General features: G+C 36.9%; 1 protein-coding gene across 1 annotated transcript in view; it reads left to right on the top strand.

Annotated features, from left to right (window-relative positions):
- The window catches only part of LOC132547367 (rap guanine nucleotide exchange factor 4-like), an 81,499-nt gene that overhangs the window by 20,526 nt on the left and 36,991 nt on the right, over positions 1–23,982 (top strand). Inside the window, exons 3-8 of the mRNA XM_060211127.1 lie at positions 1,718–1,806; positions 2,519–2,665; positions 4,523–4,580; positions 5,156–5,262; positions 5,852–6,080; positions 16,871–17,054. Of these exons, the coding sequence (XP_060067110.1) occupies positions 1,718–1,806; positions 2,519–2,665; positions 4,523–4,580; positions 5,156–5,262; positions 5,852–6,080; positions 16,871–17,054 (814 nt within the window). The remainder of the gene's footprint in view (positions 1–1,717; positions 1,807–2,518; positions 2,666–4,522; positions 4,581–5,155; positions 5,263–5,851; positions 6,081–16,870; positions 17,055–23,982) is intronic.

The following is a 23,982-nucleotide window of genomic DNA, read 5'->3' as shown; positions in this document are numbered from 1 at the left end:
ACTACTGACACTTCAGTATAATAGCACTGTATGAAGGAATCACTCAATGGCTTTCCAGTCATCTGTGAACATCCTTTCACATGAACTTGGCTATGTGGATATATTGCACCTGACAATCTAATCAAACTTTTAAAATAAAAAATTTCTGATATATGTATTTAAATGTTTTTTGTACTGGTTGTTCATATTATCAGTATATTCATATAAAAAAATTTGATAGAGCGAATCATGGTAAACTTCTAATTGCCTTGAGATCACCTCCCACAGTTTCCAACCAGTCATTTTTATGCTCCTCGAAAATTTTCAGAGGAGCATTTGGTTGCCACCTTGTCCATGAGACTGTCATTCTGTGCGTCCTTTTGTGTCCAGAGCATAATTTTGGCAACAGTTCACCAAGGATCATGAAACTTGGTGCAACATAAGTCATAATAAGGGGATGTGCAGTGTAGCCACAGAGATGTTGCCTTTTGTTAAGATTTCATGTCTAGAGAAAAACTTTGAATTGCTTGCATTTAAACTCGAATGAAACTTAGTGGATACAATGAACATAATAAGACTATGTGCTGTGTACCGATGTTAGGGCCCATAACCCCTTAATTGCAGAGTTATTGTCCTTTGTTAAAATTTTGTGTCTGGAGCATTACTTCGCCTGCATTTAAACTAGGATATGTAAAAGTAATGTTTACATCAGTCATACAAAATCAAGGTGCAGTGTTGCAAAGTTGGGGCCCCATGACCCCTCAGTACAGAGTAGTTGCCCTTTCTTAATTTTGTGTCATGTGCTTAGCTTTGATGGCATGAAGAGTGGGAGCATGAAACCTGATGTATACATTAGTCATACTACGATAATATGCTGTTTACCAAATTCAGAGCCTGCAACCCCTTACTTTCAGAATTATTAGCCTTTGTTAAAATTTTGTGTCTAATATAGTAGTTTTCAGGGAGCATTCATCAGTTTCACTGATTCTCTTGTCAAAAATTCTTTCATTAAGATAATCTTGTCTGTATGTTTTCTCTCTCAATTTTCATCAGATTGCATATGCAGGTTTTTCTCTGGTCTCTAGTTGTGCCGGTTTGATTTTGTGTCTGATCAGAAAAACAAAATGGCTGACAGGTGGCCTTCTTGGATTTTGACTTTGCAAGTCAGTTACTGGTATTTCTGAAGAAGTACTCGATGGAGCTTCGTCAAATTGCCTTTGTAGGTTTCTCTTAGTCCCAAGTTGTGCAGCCATCTTAAATTTCACAGAGTAAAGATAAGTTATCCCTATTTCTTAATAAGTACTGAATGGATCTCTCTCAAATTTCATACATACTTTCCTTTTGGTCTCTCCTTGTGCCCGTTTGATTCTGGGACAGATCAAAAGAAACAAAGTAGCTTCCAAGATTATCATCACTATTTCTGCAAAGGAATTATCAAATGTCTTATTATTACGAGCATAATCAGAGAAGAGAAGAGAAAAGAAGGGAAAAGATCCAACTGTCTAAGATCAAACAATGGTGGGCACCAAGATCCCTCTGGGATCTCTTGTTCTTTTTTCTTGTCCCAATGTCTTCCTCATATTTTACCAATTTTTTTAAAACTTTTTTTTCCCTTCTTGACATTTTAACTTATAGTTGCCATTTCTATATTTGTATTTTTGTTTAGATGGGCTATGTTGTTTCATCCTATTGTTCTCTTGTTGTTTATTTTACAAGTTGTTTTTATTCTTTTGGTCAGTGTTTAGGCAGGGAGATGTAGGAACCAACTGGTATACAGTTCTGTCTGGCTGTCTGGAGGTACAAGTGTCAGAAACGGCAAACATCAAGGTAAGTTCACAAAGGTGAGGTGGCCCATTAAGGTAGGTCACATGGGTCAGATGGCCTAGTAAGGTAAAGTCACATGGGTCAGTGAGGTAAGGTCACATGGGTCAGGTGGCTCAGTGAGGTAAGGTCAATTAGATCAGGTAGCTTAGTAAGGTAAGGTCACATGGGTCAGGTGGCTCAGTGAGGTAAGGTCTTATAAGTCAGGTGACTCTGTAAAGTAAGGTCAGTTAGATCAGGTAGCTTAGAAAGGTAAGATCGCATGGATCAGATGGTTTAGTAAGGTAAGGTCACATGGATCAAATGGTTTAGTAAGGTACAGTCACATAGGTCAGGTGGCCCAGTAAGGTAAGATCACATGGGTCAGTAAGGTAAGGTCACATGGGTCAGATTGCTTAGTAAGGTAAGGTCACATGGGTCAGATGGCTCAGTGAGGTAAGGTCATATGGGTCAGATGGCTCAGTAAGATAGGTTCACCTAAGGATAAGGTTTATGTGTCTCACTTCTTGTCTCAAATGCCTCAGCAATTGAAAATCATATCAATGGCAAAGATACTTGTGTCAGGTGTCTCATTTCTTGTCAGTTACTCAGTAATCATGTAAGGTCACACACCAAAACAAATTTCTTTGAGCCAAGGCAAAATCTGAGTGCAACCCATCAATTTATAAACATTTATAACTAAATAGTTGAGATATTTTCCTTTCCTTTTGTTCTACAGGATGCTGTGGTGATATGTACCCTGGGTATGGGGACGTCATTTGGGGAGTCCATACTCCACAGTAAACCTCACCAAGCTACAGTCATGACTAGAGAGTTTACAGAGCTCATTCGTGTGGAACAGCGTGACTTCAAAATACTTTGGGAGGTAAGTCAGTGACTAGAGAGTTTACAGAGGTCATTCGTGTGGAACAGCGTGACTTCAAAATACTTTGGGAGGTGTCAGGAGGTAAGTCCGTGTGGAACAGCGTGACTTCAAAATACTTTGGGAGGTAAGTCAGTGACTAGAGAGTTTACAGAGCTCATCCGTGTGGAACAGCGTGACTTCAAAATACTTTGGGAGGTAAGTCAGTGACTAGAGAGTTTACAGAGCTCATCCGTGTGGAACAGCGTGACTTCAAAATACTTTGGGAGGTAAGTCAGTGTGTGGAACAGCGTGACTTCAAAATACTTTGAGGTAAGTCAGTGACTAGAGAGTTTACAGAGCTCATCCGTGTGGAACAGCGTGACTTCAAAATACTTTGGGAGGTAAGTCAGTGACTAGAGAGTTTACAGAGCTCATCCGTGTGGAACAGCGTGACTTCAAAATACTTTGGGAGGTAAGTCAGTGACTAGAGAGTTTACAGAGCTCATCCGTGTGGAACAGCGTGACTTCAAAATACTTTGGGAGGTAAGTCAGTGACTAGAGAGTTTACAGAGCTCATCCGTGTGGAACAGCGTGACTTCAAAATACTTTGGGAGGTAAGTCAGTAACTAGAGAGTTTACAGAGCTCATCCGTGTGGAACAGCGTGACTTCAAAATACTTTGGGAGGTAAGTCATGACTAGAGAGTTTACAGAGCTCATTCGTGTGGAATAGCGTGACTTCAAAATACTTTGGGAGGTAAATCAGTGAAGATTTGCTTTATTTCATAGATAGAATGTTTAGTTTGTTAAGGAAAAGCTATGTCAAAATGATTTTATAATGGGATGTCAGTGTAGGGTGATGTAATGTTACATTGCTTTTAATCACCGGTGTTTGCCTGAATGGAAGCACACAAGGGGACTTACCGTAAGTGGGAGGTTACTAAAGTACTTGGTCGGGCTGTGGACTCCAGACCTTGTCACATCCAATCAGGAAGTTGCTGGTCTGCTTGTGAAAGATGAATGTGTTACCACCTAAAATAGGATGGGAAAGTACCACTGTGATTAATGTCTTGGAACTTTGGTGTTGTCTTTCTACTGATGGCAACAGCTGTTACAGTGACAATGATGGCATCACCGACATTTCACTACATCAGAATATTGTATTTACGGGAGATCTGTTTCAGAAAACCTGTAGCATTTTTTGTCCAATTCTAAGAAAACTTGATTGAAAGACAACACCTCAACCCACAGCCATTATTGCAGAAAATATATCTCCAACAGTTTACAGTTCAGGGACTTTGGTAGGGATGCTGGATTTCCCAAATTTTACACTCCAGGCACTCAATGGAATAGGAATGCTGATAAATGGATTAGAAATTAACATTTGTGTCCTTTTTAATGTAAAATGTTAATTTTTTGCTAATGCTGCTAACAAAAATTCAGATTTTGTAAAGTGTAAGCTGAGGGGGGCCAGTGATAAACTTGGGATTTTTATAGGATGTAATGAGAATGTCTGTCTATCTGTACAGACAGAAGATTGACAGTTTTGCTTTTCACTCCATCAACCATTTTACATAAAACTTTGTGCTCATCATCTAGCTAAGTACTTGACAGGCAGTTGATTCCACTTTCCGTAAATTCCTGAGAAGAAACATGTCCTGATACAAGGTCAAGGGAAAAGTGAATCAAACTAGCTTTTTTGTTTAGTATATTATTAAGCATTAGATTTTATCACATTTTAATATGATCTGTAGTTTTCATTATGCAGTGATACAGTTAGCACAGATATCACAAGATTTGATTTAAAGAGGAAATGATGATGGTACTATATATCTTCATGGTTCCTGTTGTTGATTTACATTTGAAACCTATTATTTCAGAGAAACAAGAAACTACTGGAGTGTGTTTTAACTTCACTTGGTTCACTTACTGCACAGGGTAAGTATAATAAGTAATAAGGGATTTCTTTGAATATAAATCTATATATAGATCTTTCAGTTCATTTTACAGTTGACAAGATATAGAATTTGGTCAAAGGGAGATAACCTGTAGTATAATTATTGTTACACATGCATGTATCTTTTCTCTTCTTGGGAGTTATTAACAACAGTTCCTCCAGACAGACGATTGATACCAAGACTGCCCTCAATAAAGTTATAAAGGGGAGATAATCTATGACCTAGATTTTCTTGTTTTATTTCAAGTAAAGAAACAGAACTGTCACCGATTGTTTCTAAGGGAGACAACCAGTTCAGTTTTCAAACAATTACTTAGAAAATATGTTATTTGTGAGATGACTTTAATGGGAGACAACTGCTCCTGGTTAGCCTAGCTTTTCATTGAGATGATTCATCTACTTTTCTAAATTATTTTTAATTAGAAAATATTTGGTACTAAATAGGGTGAGTTCATCAAATCACTGAATTGTAATTCAAAGAAAATTGACCATTATCCTGCATCAGTGAAGGGCCTGCCTTTCATAATAAACCCATGTGATGGTTTGCTGTTTACAGGAGGTACCCAGTCTCGGTTTGACCATACATCCAAGTTACGACGAGGAAGTCAGTCCCACACTACTGTAGAAGATATCGCACCAAACCCTGCTGCACCAATCTCTATGGTATCTAAACCTCTTGTTGTTTTGGATTTCTACCCTAACCTGATCAAAAGATGGTCAGGGTAGTTATGTTTTATCAATTCAGCTTTATATACCGGTGTATTTTGTCAGACAAATGAAATTTAATTCAATTTTATTGGAAACAATACAAGTTTGTATTAGTGTAGTGAAATAAGTTCTCAAAACAAATTTTCAGAAAAAGCAGTGTTTGTAATCCGAAGTTTTCTCATTATTATTGTATTCTAATAATATGCTGTTTGACAAATAAGAACCATTTTGAATGTTGGTTACATTAGATGTCTTGAAACTTCTTGGAAAGATACTTGTTAATAGACCCTCTTCCCTTCAGAACTTTATGTACTTACACAACTAAAGAATATGACTTCCAAAATGTTTTGGAATTTTTCGACTAATTTTGCAGACCTGAAATAGTTGTGTCCATTACAATTTATTTTTTTCTGTTGACAATTGTCATTGGAAACTGTTGACCATTTTCATTGGAAACTGTTGACCGTTTTCATTGGACAGTTAAAGGTTGTGTGGTACCCTGTGGTCTTCATTGATACAAGATTTTGTGGAAATCCTCTTCCAGATCCCATCTGTGAAGCTGTCTCGGGCTGGCCATGTATTGCGTACCATTCTGATGTGTCGAGCTGCTCACATGATCAGGGACAGGAAGTACCATTTACGAACTTACCGCCGTTGCATGGTGGGTAGTGAGATGGTGGATTGGATGTTACAGCAGGGACCACTAGTCCACTCACGAAATCAGGCGGTGGGGATGTGGCAAGCTCTTCTAGAGGATGGCATTATCGTACATGGTAAATATACTTACACTTTTATTATAAGGGCCTGCATCAGAGATGTGGGCTCCCTCTAGTAATCAGGTTGTCTTTCTGTCTGTTCACATTTAACTCACCTGGTCTGAGGAACAGCATGGTATTCTTCGTCTGTCTGTCATTTGATTTTGTCAATTTTTTACTAAAAAATCACCATTAGTCATGAACAACTGAACAGATTTTGACCGACCAAATTTGGTCAGATGCATACCTGGGTGAAGAGGAATCAATCTGCTGTAGAGGTTAGGACTTGGCCCCCTGTGGTTGGAGTGGGTGAGGTCCAATAATGGAAACAGCAAATTCTTTAAAATTCTATTCCTCCTGTAGGAATTATTGGATTCTGATCAAAGGTCTGAGGCATTGTTAGGAAGAGAGGAATTAATTTTGTATAAAGGATATGTCTTGGCCACCTTGGGTGGCAAAGGTAAGGCCTTCTTCGGCAGGAGGGGTCGCGCCTAATTTGGAAAATAGAAATTTGTAAAAAGGATATTGTCCAAGTTTGATCTGAAGCAATTTTTATGGATAGTGAATCTGACTGCTGTTTGACCACAGGGTAAGGATCTGTTAGGGAAATTGATAGAGGAATTATTTCATATATTTGAAATTCTTTGTTGAATGACTGAATAGCATAATTAGGTAGGTGAGTAATTCAGGCCCCATGTCTTTATTTCGGCTAAATATGTCAAGTTGTGTTAGACCATTTGTACTCAAGCTTTACCTGAAACTACTTAAAATGGAAAGCCTACATGGGAGAATTTTTGGGTTGTAAGGTCAAAGGTCAGAGTCACTGTAACTGTAAATAGAAAATCAGTTTCCGCAAATTAGAATGTTTCCAATTTTGTGTGGATGATTACACTTATATATTCTTCATTGCTCTGTCACTGGAAGCTCAAAATTGCTTATCACGTTCAGATGTCAAAGGTCAAGGTCACCATTTCTGTAAATTTACAGGAATGATATATCATGAGTGAAGGTTATCGGTAACTATTTAATTTATTACTTTATGTGGCAAAATGGTCTGAACTCAAATTAAAATTCACCTGACTACAGTTCAAGGTTATCAGGTCAAAGTTCAAGATCACATCTGTAAAAAAAATTCTGGTCGATATTTTTTAATGACATAATGAAGCATAGTATTAGTTGAAATCCAATGAGACATCACCTGACTACAGGTAAAGATGACCAGGTCAAAGGTTAAAGTCAGGCCTGAAATTTATAGCATGTTTACGTATATTTCACTTGTAAATTATTATGTCAATAAAGCAGTAAAAGAAAATTCTATTATTGCTCTGATTTAGCATCTGACGTCGGTCTTCCCAATATGTATCAGCACTCAAGTTATTATCTGTACGGCTAATGTTTGAAAGAATTTTGACTACCCACCCATCATTTGTGTGATATTTTTAGTGTGAAGACTTCTCATTCAAGCATAATTAACGTAAATCAATTTATTTTCAACCTTTCTACTAAACCTTGACCTAGTGACCTGTAGATAGATTTGTCCGCTGTAGTCACACCCTACCCAGGATCTTTATTCAATACACTAACAGCATCACACTTCTAGTGTATAACACAAACCATTATCACGTTCTTTTATATTTGACCTTTATTGTAATTAAACACCTCATCATCACTTTTTGTCTTTGGCAAATTTTCTGTGCATCTTCACCAACAAAGATGTGGGTTTAAAACTCATCTTGTTAATTAAACAAATGTTCTTTATTTCTGAAACTTGGAAATTCAGCCTTAATTATGTACCTTTTATCCCATGGGAAAGATTTAAAGGTTCAATTGAGCTGCTGTAGCGTCGCCTCTGTTGTTTTAATCTTTACTGCAGTCCGTTTTTTCTTGGTCGTGTTTTATCCATTGTAAAATATCTTTTTTTAAACTATTGCCATATTTAACTTTTTTTTTCAAAAATCTTTGAACCAAATTTAATGAAATTTTTAGCAAATTTCTATAGCCAGCTCTTTATTAAAATGGTGAATAACACAGTTCTCGCCCTCAGCGGGGTTACCTAGGAATGGGGTAAAAAGTGATCAGAATAATAATATTTAAATCATCTTCATGTGACCCAAATTTGATAGAATCAATATCAAATACCCTTCCTCGGTGGAAATCTGGAGATGATTATCATGATGTCGTGTCTCAGATGTCTACTGGAGTCGGGGGTTAAATTTACGACAGTTTATTTAAGAAAATCTTATTCGTTAACATAATTTGTTTAATTTCCATTGAAAGTAATTTGAACTTGGTTAGAATTATTAACGCAGGATAATCTTGTGCACATTTTATATTTTAATTACATGTACGTATATAATGCATTTCAAATTATCTTTAATTTGTTAACAAGATACATATATGCCATACCTTCCATCAGGAGACAAAATTTCTGGTGTTTTCCACCTAAATTTTGTTTCACAGCGTGATAGCTCATCTTCCGTTATTTCAAATTCTCATTCGTATTTATTCTTCATCATACCTGTTTGAGGAAGCTGCAATTTTTTCACAAGAATGATTATGTGATTTGGCTATGTTTAGCCATGATAGGGTCCACATGATATGATCAGTTTGCAATATTGACATCAACTGAAGTTTGTTCTTTAGTATTTTCCTGATCTGTGTGTTAAACAATAATGCATACTATTTTACTTGATTTTGGAGAGAAAATTCCATTCAATATTGATTGTCTGGAATTTGACAAAAACATCAGTGTCCATGGTCGCATCAGACAACAAAAGCAGAATGGATGATGCTGGCTTATCTGTTGGTCATTAAGAAAGTGATTCAGTGAAACAGCATACATCAGGTTTACTTAGACTCTGTCTACATGAACGACCAGGGCCTGTATTCATGAAACCGTTTTCATACTCAGGCATGAATTTTGTGCTCAAACCTTATGTCTTGTTTAACTTAAAAATTAATAAATAAGGCTGATTTTGCCGAAGATTTAAAAGCAATTTTGAAAGGAATTAAGTTTACATATGAATTTATGAATTAAGAGTACATATGAATTTATGAATTAAGAGTACATATGAATTTATGAATTAAGAGTACATATGAATTTATGAATTAAGAGTACATATGAATTTATGAATTAAGAGTACATATGAATTTATGAATTAAGAGTACATATGAATTTATTAATTAAGAGTACATATGAATTTATGAATTAAGAGTACATATGAATTTATGAATTAAGAGTACATATGAATTTATGAATTAAGAGTACATATGAATTTATGAATTAAGAGTACATATGAATTTATGAATTAAGAGTACATATGAATTTATGAATTAAGAGTACATATGAATTTATGAATTAAGAGTACATATGAATTTATGAATTAAGAGTACATATGAATTTATGAATTAAGAGTACATATGAATTTATGAATTAAGAGTACATATGAATTTATGAATTAAGAGTACATATGAATTGATGAATTAAAAGTGCATACAAAATCATTGAAAGATGTAAACAGGAGTTTCATTTTAAAAATATTTTAACAATAAAAGAGAAGAAGATTATTTCTAAATTTTTATAATTTTCACACATTACAAAATTGCCTATGTTGAAATACCAATGATGCATTTGGACTAAATACATAAAGTTAATTGCAACAATTTAAAGTGTCACTGACAAGTGTAATGTGTCAACTAGTTCCGCCTCCTTTGTTGAGACTTATCACCAAGGTACTGACCGAGATGCTGATTACCGATAAGTCTTGAGTCAAGAAGTAAAACTTTTAAATAAAATTAAGTGTAACACATTTCGGTGACAGTTGAACTTGATGTGATTAAATCTTATGTATTTATAGTAATATATTTTGTAAGTCACTCTGCATTTAATGGGATCTAAACTCAAGTGAATTACTCCACTGAACAAACCACCTACCTTGGATTGGACTCTATTTTCCTATTTAATCTTCATTTGGACTCTATTACGTTTTTGTGATATCAAAATAATTTTTCACTTTTTAAACTGAGTGTAGATGTATATTAATGTGTTCTGTGATAACCTCCCTTACTGGAAGCCAAAATCTCTTGAGATAATCTGACTTTTGTCAGTTGTCCCCTTAGAACCACCTGACGAGATATTCTTTACTGGTATTCGTAGAATCACCTAGCAAGACTTTCGTCACTTGTGCTCCTAGAACCACCTAGTGATCTCCCTTTCTTCCTTGTATGTGACTGGGATTTCTTGTGTATGAATAAAGTAATTTGCCCCCCACCCCCTCATCAGAGTAAAGTTTACAAATTTAGAAATGTTTGGTTGAGCGCTGTCCTATCTCAGTGACTTTATGGATTTACAATGCATAACAAATTTAGTATGGTACACCCTTAGGGAGAAAGGCAGACATTTCTTGTGCAATGGTTTCTCTAGGGAAAGGGCCAAAAGTGAAAACATCGAGAACATAGACTTTTTTTTCAGTGCATTAAATTTCAGCAAATTTCAACCACAGATCTTGAGATTATGTAATTCTCACATTTGAACTGCCTTCCCTGAATACTTGAACTTTTAGTGAAAAGGTGAAGGTGCATTGAGAAAGTAGCTGTAATTTATGAAATCTTAATCATTATACACTGTCTCTAGATTCTTTATGTAAATGTCAGTCCCACTTTCTATCAGCTGTTTAATGTATTGTTCTAACAGGCAGAAACTAATTAAAATTTTGTATGATATACATATCATGGATAACACGGTCATTTGTGACCATAAACATATAATTGTTTTGTCAGTAAACTGTTGAAATAACCAAGTGCGAGGTACAGGCAATTCTGGCCTCTTGTTTTTAAATTCAGTTATTTTGACTAACCTGTAAATTTTGAACTGAATTACTGTTTGGTTTATGTGTAACATTCTGGTCAGTATGTGACCTTAAGTTTTTGGTTAAGGAACTACAAGGTCACTGTCTCCTTTTTATTGACCATTAGCCTTGTAGAAGTGTATTCACAGAGCCTTTTTACGACATGACTGACTTTTCCTTACCTAAATAAAGACGTTTTAATTGATTTAGTTTCATATTGATCGAGACATAACATTTTCCAGGGCCCTGGCTACATAGAAATAACTATCACATACCAATTACAACCAATATCTATCATCATATTTCATGATTTAAATAATTAGAAGTAACTTGTAAACTTCAAAGACAATCTGCGGTTTCACTTTGATCTTTTGTCTGATTTGATCGTTATGATTAGTAAGCTGCACCGGTGATGAGCTGGTATTAAGATAAGCTTGCTATGACCCACTGACACATCATATAATGCCATGTTCTGAAGTAGCCATATAGGTCATGGCTCCTCCAGCGGTTATTTTTAATTATTAGTGATAGAAACAAAAGAGGCTGTACATCGGGCACTATCCGTGATTAATGCTTATCTATCAATGGTCCTCATGAGACCTAGTTTTAATCAATTTCCATGATTTTAGTTTCCTGCCAAATTGCTGTCCGTCAGCCATTTTTGTTTTTTAGACCATCCATTATCACATTGTTTGTACAAGACTATAGATAATGAGACGATAATACTGGTTGATGATATAGAATTATGTTCAATTGTGTTGATTCTATCTCTGATCCTCTAGTCGTCAAGTACTAGGCTTCTGTCTATCACTGGTCAACTTTGATACTGTTTATCCACATATCCAAATGGTCATTTCCTCAAACTTTTTGTCTTTTTTTTTTGTGATGTTCTGGTGACAGTGCAATGTTTGGTGACATTGTGTAATATTTGGTGACAATGTGTGATGTTTGGTGACAGTGTGTGATGTTTGGTGACAGTGTGTGATGTTTGGTGACAGTGTGTAATGTTTGGTGACAATGTGTGATGTTTGGTGACAGTGTGTGATGTTTGGTGACAGTGTGTGATGTTTGGTGACAGTGTGTGATGTTTGGTGACAGTGTGTGATGTTTGGTGACAGTGTGTGATGTTTGGTGACAGTGTGTGATGTTTGGTGACAGTGTGTGATGTTTGGTGACAGTGTGTGATGTTTGGTGACAGTGTGTAATGTTTGGTGACAATGTGTGATGTTTGGTGACAGTGTGTGATGTTTGGTGACAGTGTGTGATGTTTGGTGACAGTGTGTGATGTTTGGTGATGTTGTGTGATGGTTTGTGATGACATTGTGTGATGTTTGGTGACAATGTGTGATGTTTGGTGACAATGTGTGATGTTTGGTGATGTGGTGACATTGTGTGATGTTTGGTGACAATGTGTGATGTTTGGTGATGTTGTGTGATGTTTGGTGACAATGTGTGATGTTTGGTGACAATGTGTGATGTTTGGTGACAATGTGTGATGTTTGGTGACAATGTGTGATGTTTGGTGACAATGTGTGATGTTTGGTGACAGTGTGTGATGTTTGGTGACAATGTGTGATGTTTGGTGACAGTGTGTGATGTTTGGTGACAGTGTGTGATGTTTGGTGACAATGTGTGATGTTTGGTGACAATGTGTGATGTTTGGTGACAATGTGTGATGTTTGGTGACAGTGTGTGATGTTTGGTGACAGTGTGTGATGTTTGTTGACAGTGTGTAATGATGGTGACAATGTGTGATGTTTGGTGACAGTGTGTGATGTTTGGTGACAATGTGTGATGTTTGGTGACAATGTGTGATGTTTGGTGACAATGTGTGATGTTTGATGACAGTGTGTGATGTTTGATGACAGTGTGTGATGTTTGGTGACAATGTGTAATGTTTTGTGACAGTGGGTGATGTTTGGTGATGTTGTGCGACGTTTGGTGACAATGTGTTATGTTTTGTGACAGTGTGTGATGTTTGGTGATGTTGTGCGACGTTTGGTGACAATGTGTTATGTTTTGTGACAGTGTGTGATGTTTGGTGACAGTGTGTGATGTTGGGTGATGTTGTGTGATGTTTGGTGACAATGTGTGATGTTTGGTGACAATGTGTGATGTTTGGTGACAATGTGTGATGTTTGGTGACAGTGTGTGATGTTTGGTGACAATGTGTGATGTTTGGTGACAATGTGTGATGTTTGGTGACATTGTGTGATGTTTGGTGACAGTGTGTGATGTTTGGTTACAGTGTGTGATGTTTGGTGATAGTGTATGATGTTTGGTGATGTTTTGCGATGTTTGGTGACAGGGTGTGATGTTTGGAGACAATGTATGATGTTTGGTGACAGTGTGTAATGTTTGGTGACAATGTGTGATGTTTGGTGACAATGTGTGATGTTTGGTGACAATGTGTGATGTTTGGTGACAATGTGTGATGTTTGGTGACAGTGTGTGATGTTTGTTGACTGTGTGATGTTTGGTGACAGTGTGTGATGTTTGGTGACAATGTGTGATGTTTGATGACAATGTTTGGTGACAATGTATGATGTCTGGTGACAGTGTGTGATGTTTGATGACAGAGTGTGATGTTTGGCGACAATGTGTGATGTTTGGTGACATTGTGTGATGTTTGTTGACAATGTGTAATGATGGTGACAGTGTGTGATGTTTGGTGACAATGTGTGATGTTTGGTGACAATGTGTGATGTTTGGTGACATTGTGTGATGTTTGGTGACATATGTGTGATGTGTGATGGTGACAATGTGTGATGTTTGGTGACAGTGTGTGATGTTTGGTGACAGTGTGTGATGTTTGGTGACAATGTGTGATGTTTGGTGACAATGTGTGATGTTTGGTGACAGTGTGTGATGTTTGGTGACATTGTGTGATGTTTGGTGACAATGTGTGATGTTTGGTGACAATGTGTGATGTTTGGTGATGTTGATGTTTGGTGACATTGTGTGATGTTTAGTGACAGTGTGTGATGTTTGGTGACAATGTGTGATGTTTGGTGACAATTAGTGATGTTTGGTGACAGTGTGTGATGTTTGGTGACAATGTGTGATGTTTGATGACATTGTGTGATGTTTGGTGGCAGTGTATGATGTTTGGTGACATTGTGTGATGTTTGGTGACAGTCTGTGATGTTTGGTGACAGTGTGTGATGTTTGGTGACAGTGTGTGATGTTTGGTGACAGTGTGTGATGTTTGGTGACAATGTGTGATGTTTGGTGACAGTGTGTGATGTTTGGTGACAATGTGTGATGTTTGGTGACAGTGTGTGATGTTTGGTGATGTTGTGCGATGTTTGGTGACAACGTGTTATGTTTGGTGACAGTGTGTGGTGTTTGGTGACAATGTGTGATGTTTGGTGACATTGTGTGATGTTTGGTGACAATGTGTGATGTTTGGTGACAGTTTGTGATGTTTGGTGACATTGTGTGATGTCTGGTGACAGTGTGTGATGTTTGGTGACATGTTGTGTGTGTATGTTTGGTGACAGTGTGTGATGTGTTTGTGTTGTTTGTGACAGTGTGTGATGTTTGTGTGTGATGTTTGGTGACAGTGTGTGATGTTTGGTGACAATGTGTGATGTTTGGTGACAATGTGTGATGTTTGGTGACAGTGTGTGATGTTTGGTGATGTTTGGTGTTTGGTTACAGTGTGTGATGTTTGGTGTGTGTGATGTTTGGTGACAATGTGTGATGTTTGGTGACATTGTGTGATGTTTGGTGACAATGTGTGATGTTTGGTGACAATGTGTGATGTTTGGTGATGTTGTGTGATGTTTGGTGACAATGTGTGATGTTTGGTGATGTTGTGTGATATTTGGTGACATTGTGTGATGTTTGGTGACAATGTGTGATGTTTGGTGACAGTGTGTGATGTTTGGTGACAGTGTGTGATGTTTGGTGACAATGTGTGATGTTTGGTGACATTGTGTGATGTTTGTTGACAGTGTGTAATGATGGTGACAGTGTGTGATGTTTGGTGACAATGTGTGATGTTTGGTGACAGTGTGTGATGTTTGGTGACAGTGTGTGATGTTTGGTGACAATGTGTGATGTTTGGTGACAGTGTGTGATGTTTGGTGACAGTGTGTGATGTTTGGTGACAGTGTGTGATGTTTGGTGACAATGTGTGATGTTTGGTGACAGTGTGTGATATGACAATTTCGTGATGTATGACGACAATGTGTGATGTTTGGTGACAGTGTGTGATGTTTGGTGACAGTGTGTGATGTTTGGTGACAGTGTGTGATGTTTGTTGACTGTGTGATGTTTGGTGACAGTGTGTGATGTTTGGTGACAATGTGTGATGTTTGGTGACAGTTTGTGAGGTTTGGTGACTGTGTGATGTTTGGTGACAGTGTGTGATGTTTTGACAATGTGTGATGTTCGGTGACAGTGTGTGATGTTTGGTGACAGTTTGTGATGTTTGGTGACAGTGTGTGATGTTTGGTGACATTGTGTAATGTGACAGTGTGTGATGGTGACAATGTGTGATGTTCGGTGTGATGTTCGGTGACAGTGTGCGACGTTTGGTGACAATGTGTGATGTTTGGTGACAGTGTGTGATGTTTGGTGACAGTGTGTGATGTTGGGTGATGTTGTGCGATGTTTGGTGACAGTGTGTGATGTTTGGTGATGTTATGCGATGTTTGGTGACAGTTTGTGATGTTTGGTGATGTTTGGTGACAGTGTGTGATGTTTGGTGATGTTGTGCGATGTTTGGTGACAACGTGTTATGTTTGGTGACAGTGTGTGATGTTTGGTGATGTTGTGCGATGTTTGGTGACAGTGTGTGATGTTTGGTGACAGTGTGTGATGTTTGGTGATGTTGTGCGATGTTTGGTGACAACGTGTTATGTTTGGTGACAGTGTGTTTGGTGATGTTGTGCGATGTTTGGTGACAATGTGTAATGTTTGGTGACAGTGTGTGATGTTGATGTTTGTGATGTTGTGCGATGTTTGGTGACAACGTGTTATGTTTGGTGACAGTGTGTGATGTTTGGTGATGTTGAAATGCTCATGGGATTTTGCCCTCTTTCGGCTGACAACCATAACACCAGTATATGATAAGTATTTTGTCTCTCCAGCCCCTGAGAGCTTGTCTACCCACAGTGGTAGCTGTAATAGAATCGGAGCCTGTACCCCACATGGCTGGTGACTTGTGTATTTGATATGGGCAATGTATCTGCTGTCTTTCACAGCAGCATGGAGTCAACATTTCCTATATATCATTGTACAGTTGGAAATTCTCGGTACAGGGTGTCAATAGCTTCTATGTCCTAGATTAAGATTTTATCCTTTCCGGTGGTGATATCACCTGAGAATTTTAATTGATTTCTTACAACCTGAGTTGCTTCTTTTGGAGATTATATCGTGAGATAGAAAATGTTTTGTAATATTTCATACAACAGTGATTTTTAATAATTTTGTTCCTTAGAAATATGTGTCTATTCATTTAAATTCCTTCCTCCTACCCCTGTCTAAATGTTCATAAGTCTATTTAACAATATTTTTGTCAGTAAGTGTATCTTATGGTGAAATGTGACAACAATGAGATATTTGTGTGTAGCAGCTTCAGTCAAATTAACTTCCACTACCAAGTGTTTGTGTATTGACTGTGTAAGTTATACCATCAAGCTTTAATCACAGTGTATCAGAGAGTTCAATGGTCACGGTTGACTTGATTTCAAAGTAGTATTGCATTTCACTCCTTATTATTATGTTCATGTATAAAATTCCCATAGTTGGAGATTTAAATTATCAAGCATTTTACCTGTAGTTTTATTTTGATGAAAATTTTACATGTATATATTCTGTGTTGAATTAACAAATGCAAATTTGCTGCGATTTAATGGCGCTATGTTTTCAACATAATCAATACAATGTTTATGTTGAAGCACTAAATTTAAAACTTTTTGTTACACCTGTGTCATTTTCACCTGTCCACAGTCTGTCACGAGCACCAGTTTAAGGACAGGTACCTGTTTTATCGGTTCCGCCAGGATGACCAAGGGGTTGGCACAACGCCAAGTCACGCTGATAGAAAGGAGTGTGATGAAGAGCTGCAGGACACACTTCTGTCGCTGGCTCAGATTGGGCCTGACGCGATGATGAGGATGATTCTTCGTAAATCGTAAGTCACCAGTGTGCACATGTGTGCTGTGTTGTGCGTATTGGATTAGACAGTGTCGTTAATGCACATGCTTTACATGACAACATGGCTGCCCTGGCTGTTAGCACCATGTCATGTGGCATCAGAAACTTAATGTTGTCGCCAGTTTTAAATCAGGATACGATGCTGCAACTTGCTTTCGGTAAAAGGTAGGTAACTTACAAGTGATGTGTTAAAGCGATGTGAAGCTTGTTTGAAAAGTGTGATGCTAAAGCACAATACCTAAGGTTTGGAGTAGTCATGGATACATTCATTTTGGTGTTAAAACATCTGATTTTATTTAAAAGTAAGATATTGGTTAGATTTGAAATATGTAATTTAATCAGTTTATTTGAGTAAAAGATATGATTTGAAAATGAATTTTTGGAAGCCAAACATGCATTATTACTATCAATATGTCAATTTTTTACGCGAGAGGGTTTTAGTTTTTGAAAAATGTTTTTAATAGATTATCTGTGTGTGTTTTTCTGAGAGACTTTTAGGGTATTGTAAAATCAATTTGGAATATAACAAACAAATAGGATAATTTAAGACGAGTAGACAGTTTTGTCGTGATGTCCTGATATATTGATTGTGTGTGCTGATGATGTAACTCCGCCATACTCCAATCATAGAATGTCGTTAGTGGCTTGTCAGCACCTGCCTAACCTTACATATAATCATCACTCTATTTACCATGAACATAGCTGTATGTACAATATATTCCTGTACTAACTGATCGTTGGAAGTCAGAAACCCTTTGCACTCTGTACATCTGCATACAGGCCAAAGATATAAATTACAACAGTATTTTGAGCATATTAAATTAGTACACCTGTATACTGACTGTAGGTAATTAGTACACCTGTATACTGACCACAGATAATTAATACACCTGTATACTGACCATAGATAGTTAGCACAACTGTATACTGACCATGGATAATTAGTACACCTGTATACTGACCATGGGTAATTAGTACACCTGTATACTGACCATAGGTAATTAGTACACCTGTATACTGACCATAGATAATTAGTACACCTGTATACTGACCATGGGTAATTAATACACCTGTATACTGACCATGGGTAATTAGTACACCGGTATACTGACCATGGGTAATTAGTACACCTGTATACTGACCATAGATAATTAGTACACCTGTATACTGAACACGGATAATTAGTACACCTGTATACTGACCATAGATAATTAGTACACCTGTATACTGACCATGGGTAATTAGTACACCTGTATACCGAACACGGATAATTAGTACACCTGTATACTGACCACAGTTAATTAGTACACCTGTATACTGACCATGGGTAATTAGTACACCGGTATACTGACCATAGATAATTAATACACCTGTATACCGAACACGGATAATTAGTACACCTGTATACTGACCACAGTTAATTAGTACACCTGTATACTGACCACAGTTAATTAGTACACCTGTATACTGACCACAGTTAATTAGTACACCGGTATACTGACCATAGATAATTAATACACCTGTATACCGAACACGGATAATTAGTACACCTGTATACCGAACACGGATAATTAGTACACCTGTATACTGACCATAGATAATTAGTACACCTGTATACCGAACACGGATAATTAGTACACCTGTATACTGACCACAGTTAATTAGTACACCTGTATACTGACCATGGGTAATTAGTACACCGGTATACTGACCACAGTTAATTAGTACACCTGTATACTGACCATAGATAATTAGTACACCTGTATACTGACCACAGGTAATTAGTACACCTGTATACTGACTATGGGTAATTAGTACACCTGTATACTGACCACGGATAATTAGTACACCTGTATACTGACCATGGGTAATTAATACACCTGTATACTGACCATGGGTAATTAATACACCTGTATACTGACCATGGGTAATTAATACACCTGTATACTGACATTGAGTGATTAGTACACCTGTATACTGATCATGGGTAATTAGTACTCCTGTATACTGACCATGGGTAATTAATACACCTGTATACTGAACATGGATAATTAGTACACCTGTATACTGACCACAGGTAATTAATACACCTGTATACAGACAACAGGTAATAAGTACACCTGTATACTGACCATAGATAATTAGTACACCTGTATACTGACCATAGATAATTAGTACACCTGTATACTGACCATAGATAATTAGTACACCTGTATACTGACCATAGATAATTAGTACACCTGTGTACTGACCATAGATGATTAGTACACCTGTATACTGACCATTGGTGATTAGTCCACCTGTATAATGACCATGGGTAATTAGTACACCTGTAGACTGACCATAGATGATTAGTACACCTGTTTACTGACCACGGGAAATTAATACACCTGTATAGTGAACATGGATAATTAGTACACCTGTATACTGACCATGGGTAATTAATACACCTGTATACTGATCATGGGTAATTAGTAATCCTGTATACTGACCATGGGTAATTAATACACCTGTATACTGAACATGGATAATTAGTACAACTGTATACTGACCATCGGTAATTAGTACACCTGTAGACTGACCATAGATGATTAGTACACCTGTTTACTGACCACGGGAAATAAGTACACACGTATACTGACCATGGGTAATTAGTACACATGTATACTGACCATAGGTCGTTGATATACCTGTAAAATGACCACAGGTACTTATAACACCTGTATACTGACCACAGGTAATTAGTACACCTGTATACTGACCATAGATAATTAGTACACCTGTATACTGATCACAGGTAATTAGGACACCTGTATACGGACCATAGGTAACTAGTACACCTGTATACTGACCACGGATAATTAGTACACCTGTATAATGACCATAGATAATTAATACACCTGTATACTGACCATTGATAATTAGTACACCTGTATACTGACCATTGATAATTAGTACACCTGTATACTGACCATAGATAATTAATACACCTGTATACTGACCATAGATAATTATTACACCTGTATACTGACCATAGATAATTAGTACACCTGTATACTGACCATAGATAATTAATACACCTGTATACTGACCATCGATAATTATTACACCTGTATACTGACCACAGTTAATTAGTACACCATTATACTGACCATGGGTGATTAGTACACCTGTATACTGACCATAGATAAGTAGTACACCTGTATACCGACCAGGAGTAATTAGTACACCTGTATACTGACCATAGATAAGTAGTACACCTGTATACCGACCAGGAGTAATTAGTACACCTGTATACTGACCACAAGTACTTATAACATCTGTATACTGACCATGGATGATTAGTACACCTGTATTCTGACCATAGATAATTAGTACACCTGTATACTGACCATAGATAATTAGTACACCCGTATACTGACCATGGGTGATTAGTACACCTGTATACTGACCATAGATAATTAGTACACCTGTATACCGACCACGAGTAATTAGTACACCTGTATACTGACCACAAGTAATTATAATACCTGTATACTGACCATAGATAATCAGTACACCTGTAAACTGAATATATGTAATTAGTACACCTGTATACTGAATATATGTAATTAGTACACCTGTATACTGAATATATGTAATTAGTACACCTGTATACTGAATATATGTAATTAGTACACCTGTATACTGAATATATGTAATTAGTACACCTGTATACTGAATATATGTAATTAGTACACCTGTATACTGACCACAAGTACTTATAACACCTGTATTCTGACCAAAGATAATTAGTACACCTGTATACTGAATATATGTAATTAGTACATCCAATTTGTAATCCCATTACAGGCAACAGAGGTCCTTATTTTTTCTGAAGCCTCTGCAAGGAACCTGTAACCTTTAGCTTACTAGTCTAACACTCAACTGGTCGAGTCAAACAGAAGTACTCTCTGGTCACAGGGTATACTTTGGCTAGGATTTTACCAAGGTTACATACTCCTTATCTAGGAATTATCCCAAAGTTTTCAGGGGTTATAGCGATGATTGTGAAGTTAACACTTGGTATTCTGACAGGCCTTATATAGGTACCAATGCATTGCTTTACATAAGAATAAACTGCAAGTGAACTTTATACATCGGAAAGTTTGAAACTTCTTCTGTAGTAATAGTTAAGATCAGTGATTTTTTTCCCTTTTCTGATGATATAGAAATACAGTTAAAAAAATCTGATATACTTATATATTTACCATATGTCGTGTATGAACGCATAAGACATTGTATTAAGCTGTTACATAGGACATTGTACTGGTCACCGCCTACTGACCAATACATATAATCGATGACCCTATTATAAAATTGATTACTATACAAAGGTCACTTAAGGTATGAGTAATTAACAAGTCCACTAATGGATTACTTATTCTCAGTAATGTATTAAAGGCTTGTCCCAATGTTTAGCATGTTAATATCTTTTCTTTATTAGTCATTCTCCATAATAGTCCATGATTGGAATTTTTCCTGCGGTCTGTCATTCTCCATAAAGGGCTATGGTTGTAATTTTCCCTTCAATCATTCATTCTCTATAAAAATGTAGGATTATAATTTGTCTTTCATTCATTCAATCTCTATATAAAAATGTATGTTTTTCTTATTTTTTCTTTCATTCAATCATTCTGTATAAAAGTCTACGATTATAATTTTTCTTTCATTTATTCTTGCTCCATAAAAGTCTGTGATTATGTAAGCCTGTTCTTACATGGTCATTTCAATAGAAAACAAGAAAAGCTGTCTGTGTCTTTGTACTGTGGCCCTTTATAGTGTTTCTTGTTTACCTCCTCTTGTTTAATGCTGACATGATTATTTGCGACAGTAAGAATCCTATCAAGGTGATGCCCTTAAATAACAGTTAAGGTGTTGGCGCCACAATGAAACTGGCAATCAGGGTACAGTTAAGACCCTACTGGTCACGTACATCATGGTGTGGTTTAAGGCCCTTCAGTTAAATGGTCATGTGTATGGTATTAAGGCCCACAGTTAAATGGTCATCGGTGTGGTGTGGTAACTGAAGGTCCCTCCATGTAAACCATTTGGAGGAGACAATTACTGCAGTTATCAGCATGTGATTTATCATGACCATTAGACAAACAAAACAACAACTGTTTCATCTTTGTCAGATTTGTTATTGGGCTGTATACAATGTTCTGTAACAGACAATCTAGTTTATATACATGACACTTGATCTTAGTGAAATCATTAATGTTAAAATGTCTTATGATCAAATTTGAAGAAAAAAATGAAAAAAAAAAAATGAAATGAAATAAGAATAAACACACTTAAGTATTTTGTTTCATAAATTGCTATGAACTTGAGGTCCAGTTTACTGAAAATAGAATTAAACCAGAGATTGAATTAGATGTCAAAATAAGTACAACATATAGTGTGTCAGGTAGAGTTCAGTTTTGCCTTACCTTTTTATTCTGTTATCCTGTGAATGCCAGTTACCAATATAACCAAGTAATGACCCCAGAAAAAGGTCACATGTGACTTGATACAGGGATTTCAGCACAGTGACGGATGTCTTATTTGAAGGTTTATTCAGAAGTCCTGATGTACCAACATGATTTGTGCATTTTGACCCTAACAATCTTGATGAATAAACCAGGTAGGATGGTTCTGTAATTGCTACCTGTCTGACAACTGCTGATAGGGGATACAAGGGAAATAAAAATCTATATTGACACTGTACCTGTGTACACCTGGTGGTAGGGATAGGAAGGACATAAAAATCCATATTGACACTGTACCTGTATACACCTGGTGGTAGGGGATACAAGGGAAATGAAAATCTATATTGACACTGTACCTGTGTACACCTGGTGGTAGGGATAGGAAGGAAATAAAAATCTATATTGACACTGTACCTGTGTACACCTGGTGGTAGGGGATACAAGGGAAATACAAATCTATATTGACACTGTACCTGTGTACACCTGGTGGTAGGGATAGGAAGGAAATAAAAATCTATATTGACACTGTACCTGTGTAAACCTGGTGGTAGGGTTAGGAAGGAAATAAAAATCTCTATTGACACTGTACCTGTGTACATCTGGTTGTAGGGGATACAAGGGAAATAAAAATCTATATTGACACTGTACCTGTGTACACCTGGTGGTAGGGGATACAAGGGAAACAAAAATCTATATTGACACTGTACCTGTGTACACCTGGTGGTAGGGATAGGAAGGACATAAAAATCCATATTGACACTGTACCTGTGTACACCTGGTGGTAGGGATAGGAAGGACATAAAAATCTATATTGACACTGTACCTGTGTACACCTGGTTGTAGTGGATAGAAGGGAAATAAAAATCTATATTGACACTGTACCTGTGTACACCTGGTGGTAGGGATAGGAAGGAAATAAAAATCTATATTGACACTGTACCTGTGTACACCTGGTGGTAAAAAGGAAATCTATATTGACACTGTACCTGTGTACACCTGGTGGTAGGGATAGGAAGGAAATAAAAATCTATATTGACACTGTACCTGTGTACACCTGGTGGTAGGGATAGGAAGGAAATAAAAATCTATATTGACACTGTACCTGTGTACACCTGGTGGTAGGGATAGGAAGGAAATAAAAATCTATATTGACACTGTACCTGTGTACACCTGGTGGTAGGGGATACAAGGGAAATAAAAATCTATATTGACACTGTACCTGTGTACACCTGGTGGTAGGGGATACAAGGGAAATAAAAATCTATATTGACACTGTACCTGTGTACACCTGGTGGTAGGGATAGGAAGGAAATAAAAATCTATATTGACACTGTACCTGTGTACACCTGGTGGTAGGGATAGGAAGGACATAAAAATCTATATTGACACTGTACC

Source organism: Ylistrum balloti, unplaced genomic scaffold, assembly GCF_031769215.1.
Source record: "Ylistrum balloti isolate Yb309-2 unplaced genomic scaffold, AGI_CSIRO_Ybal_v1 Utg369950, whole genome shotgun sequence".
Lineage (NCBI taxonomy): Eukaryota > Metazoa > Mollusca > Bivalvia > Pectinida > Pectinidae > Ylistrum > Ylistrum balloti.
Note: the sequence above shows the minus strand (reverse complement) of the source record. Positions and strands in the feature narration are given on the sequence as shown.